The 4,095-nt window shown below is 43.6% G+C and overlaps 1 protein-coding gene across 1 annotated transcript; it reads right to left on the bottom strand.

Moving 5' to 3' along the window:
• Window positions 1-2,509: 2,509 nt before the first annotated feature.
• On the bottom strand, window positions 2,510-3,364 carry LOC106815206 (craniofacial development protein 2-like). Its single transcript, XM_014819636.1, has one exon. The coding sequence runs from the start codon at window positions 3,362-3,364 to the stop codon at window positions 2,510-2,512; it is 855 nt and encodes a 284-aa protein (XP_014675122.1).
• Between the last annotated feature and the right edge of the window lie 731 nt (window positions 3,365-4,095).

The raw sequence follows: 4,095 nt of genomic DNA, 5'->3' as shown, positions 1-4,095 counted from the left end.
TAGATATTCCTTAGAAATGAATTACAGATGATTGTATCCAGCTGTTAAACCCCCCCCCACACACACACACACACATACGCTATTGCGCTATAGGCGGCATGAAAGTGAATTAACTCACATATCTCGGAAACGAATTGAGCTACATTTCTAGAAATCTAGATACATATAAACACATGTCTTAGCTATAATCCCTGTGAATTTTCCGTGAATCACGAATAGTTTAATTAATTACCAACAAGTGCCGCAACAGCGACAGTGCTCATCTGCTGCTCTACTGTACTGGCTTTCATTTCTGCAAAAGGTTGAAAGCCTGTTCTATCGCTAAACCGGGTACGTCATCATCAAAACTGTGTAGCATAGGTATTAACACTAAAACTAAACCCTAACAAAGCATCCTACTTCATACCTGCTGGACTGTCTTATATATTCATGTCATAATGTATCACTAGGCCTATAGTTGCCGCGAGATGGCACGTGCAAGTGTAATCAATAATCAAACATGGCATCGACCTTCGTGCATTGGTGATAAGTCAAGAAAGTAGATATTAACCTAATTCCATTGAGTTGCTAAAATGTACAGGCTAAAATCCAAGTATATTCAGGCAGGCGACAATTTGGCTCAGCTGTGAGTAATAAATTAATGAGTGTCAATGACGCTGTAGCTCACCACAAAAAATGACACAAATTAGTGAGTGAGAAGAAGTCAGTTTTAATTGAGCAACCATCGACTTACATTATAGAAACGAAGAGTATATATATGGGAGAACTCCGGTTCCTGAGTTATCGTTGACCGTAGCGAAATGTTGACGGACGGACGGACGGACGGACGTACGACGAACGGCGACCGATGGCAATAGCTCAGCTTGACGATGTCAAGGTGAGCTAATAATAATAGTATAAATCATAATATGTTCATAGCAGGAATTTTGCATTAAAGATATTGTCAATGAAATCTTGTAAAACGAACCAGACGAGTGTGACACCACAGACTGTTTGTTATCTGCGTGTCTATATAATATGCTATATAATTGCCAAACCCTACCTAATATGCATAATTTTTTTTTAAATATCAAAACCGCTAGCCCTTATTCATTCACATACTAAAAATGAGCAAAATCCGTTGAACCTGAACTGACTAATGGCAATTCCACCAAAAAATTGCCGTGGTTCGAAAGTACGTCGACTGGCACGCTCCAAAATAGGACGTTTAATATGGGAGCATAGCAGTAACAACTATACCCAATTTCAAACATGTGGGTCAAACGGTTCCTGAGTTATCGTTGACCGTAGCCAAATGTTGACGGACGGACGAACAAACGTACGACGGACGACGCCCCATGGCAATAGCTCAGCTTGACGATGTCACGGTGAGCTAAACACACTGCATTGCAGGTGCATGTTTATTAGAAAAGTGCCAGTTCACCCCATGCATGAGTAATGGGTTGCCCCCGGGTGTTTGCCTACATTTCGGATGACGGTAGCCACGCTAGCATTCAGGGTGCTATTAATATACAGACTGCTTTATAAAATAATATGATTTAAGGAGTGTAAACCTTGTTCAACAAACGTTTGTCTTTGCAATTGAACTGCAAATGTAGCCTTACATCCACACAGGTATGGGCTCTAATAATAGCAAAAGCAGTTCAGTCCTTTGTTAACAATCAACAAATCCATGTTGAACCTTCCCTTTCAGTCAAAAGGTTATCAGACACTTATTCTTCGCACGTCAGTGGAAAGCACATTTCATGGTCCTTTCAATAAAGTGATAAAAATGATAGGTCACCACTGAAACAAAAAAGTTTTTCAATCGCTCCGTCAGACCATGTCCTCAGAAAATGTCTGATATCTAACCTTTCCCCCACTGCCCTTTGACCTGTGACCTCCAATTTCGCACTGGTGATGGGTTTCCTGCCCATCACACTATACACCCAATATTAATAGCATAGGTGGAGCCGTTCAGATTTGTGCCGCAATTCCGTATTTCCTTCTATACCTTAAGTTAAGGGGAAAATATTCCCCCTTTGTTTACACATCTTGACCTTTGACCCTTGACCCCCAAATTTGTCATTCTGAGTCCTTCGTACGATTCCCCCCCCCCCCCGACGTCTCGAATATCATGACCGTACGTCGAGCGGTTAAGATTTGTGCCCAACTGTTGACGGACGAACGCACGCACGCATGAACAGCTAAAAAGTGAACAGAATCACTTACATTTTGTGAAAAAGTGGGCATAATTTTATCACGTCTACTGTTTACAGTGACCTAATGCTCACTATAATTTTCGTAACAATGTATATCCAGAAGCTTTTGACTACCTCTGTCACGACTCCTTAGAATTAAGTAAATATGAGTGTCAGGATTTTCTCTACAAGTTGTCACTGAGCATTTTCCCCAAAGCAACGGTGGTTACCCATGTTAGTCATCGTATAACAGAACCAATACGGTATGCACGAGAGAGATCAATAATCAAGCCAGAATATCAAACAAGAAAGATGCACATTCTATTGAGCTAAAAACCTCTCAATAGAATGTGCATCTTTCCCAACATGCTACAGCTTTGCTGCCCATGCCTTTTCCAAGCTTTGTAGCACCGCCGTTTCTCCTCCACCGCACTGACAATAAGGTCATTCCACCACCACGTCTGTTTTCTCCACTGATGCTTCTTAGATTGACCACACACTACTTCAGTAGCACCCAGAAGGCCAGACTTTGAATTCGCCCATTTTTCAGTGGTAACCGCATTTGCGTCCACAGTCCGTTGTGTAAAGGCCACACGGAACTTCTGCCTGGTCACAGGGTCCTTCAACTTACATATTTTCAGACGAGGCACAAATTTACGCTTGGGCAGTGACGGAATGTCAACCTTGATGTCGCACACCAGCAGGCAATGTTGTGTGGCACACTCCTCGCCGGGGATGGTCTTTACATTGACAATCAACTTGCGCAGATTACAACGGAACAAAATGTAATTTATCTGTGTGGAGATACCACCAGATTGATACGTGACGAGGTGGCACTTGCGCTTCTTGAAGCATGCGTTTCCCATGACTACGTCATTGGCCACTGCAAACTCCAGGATTCTATCTCCTTCCACGTTCCGTACACCAAGCCCATACCCTCCATGCACCTCCCTGAAGCAAGTTCCATCCCTTCCCACATGACCATTCCAGTCTCCACAAGGAACAAGGAGCTCAGATGCAGGGACCTTAGCAGCCGTTGCACGGAGCTGGTCGTAAAACTGGTCCTTCACAACATCGCTGAGGCCGACTTGTGGAGCGTAGACTGACAGGAACGTCAGCACAGAGCTGCCGACCACCAACCTCAGCAGGATGATCCTGTCCGAGACACGCCGCACCTCAAACATTCCCAATCCATTCCTCCGCCAGCAACACACCGACACCACCAGTCCCCTTATCATTACCAGACCAGTAGCACTTGTACTTCCTTTATCTTTTCTTTGAATATACGACACTAACCACCATGGTATCTGGTCTCCTGGAGACAGCAGATGTCAACTTTCCTTCGAGACAACGTCTCCACCACCTCACTTGCTCTTCCTCTCAGGGTGCCCACATTTAGCGACCCTATCCTGAAATTCTTTCCTTGTAAGCAGGTTGCTGCCATTGCCAGGGATGAGATTGGATAATTTAATTTTCAGCTGAAATTTTAATTAGCAAACAGAGGAGAGCAATGCGAGGACCGTAGGTCATCGCCATGCTAGGGAGGTCCGAGGGCATGCTCCCCCGGAATTTTTTTAAAAGAATGGTGCAATTTGGTGCATTCTAAGCTATTCTGAACAAATTATAGGAGACTCTTGAATCACCTTTTCAAGTTGTCAAAAGGTACAAACGAACTATAATAGGAAATCAGCGGGCTGAAAATAGGGCAAGTTTTTTTATTAAATGTCTAGACATAATGATATTTTTCTGTTTCCACCCGTCGCTTGCATTGTTTTACTCAGACATAAGCTGCCTTGCTGCGACCAGATTTGAATGAAAAAAACACGAATGGAACAATCAGTGCATAGTCATGCACACAACATGCACGCAGCAACATGTAAACCCGGCCCCCAGGCCAGGCATGGTCGTTACGTGA

The sequence above is a fragment of the Priapulus caudatus genome, unplaced genomic scaffold (genome assembly GCF_000485595.1).
Source record: "Priapulus caudatus unplaced genomic scaffold, Priapulus_caudatus-5.0.1 Scaffold1063, whole genome shotgun sequence".
NCBI lineage: Eukaryota > Metazoa > Priapulida > Priapulimorpha > Priapulimorphida > Priapulidae > Priapulus > Priapulus caudatus.
The sequence above is the reverse complement of the archived record's forward strand: the minus strand, read 5'-3'. Positions and strand labels throughout refer to the sequence as shown.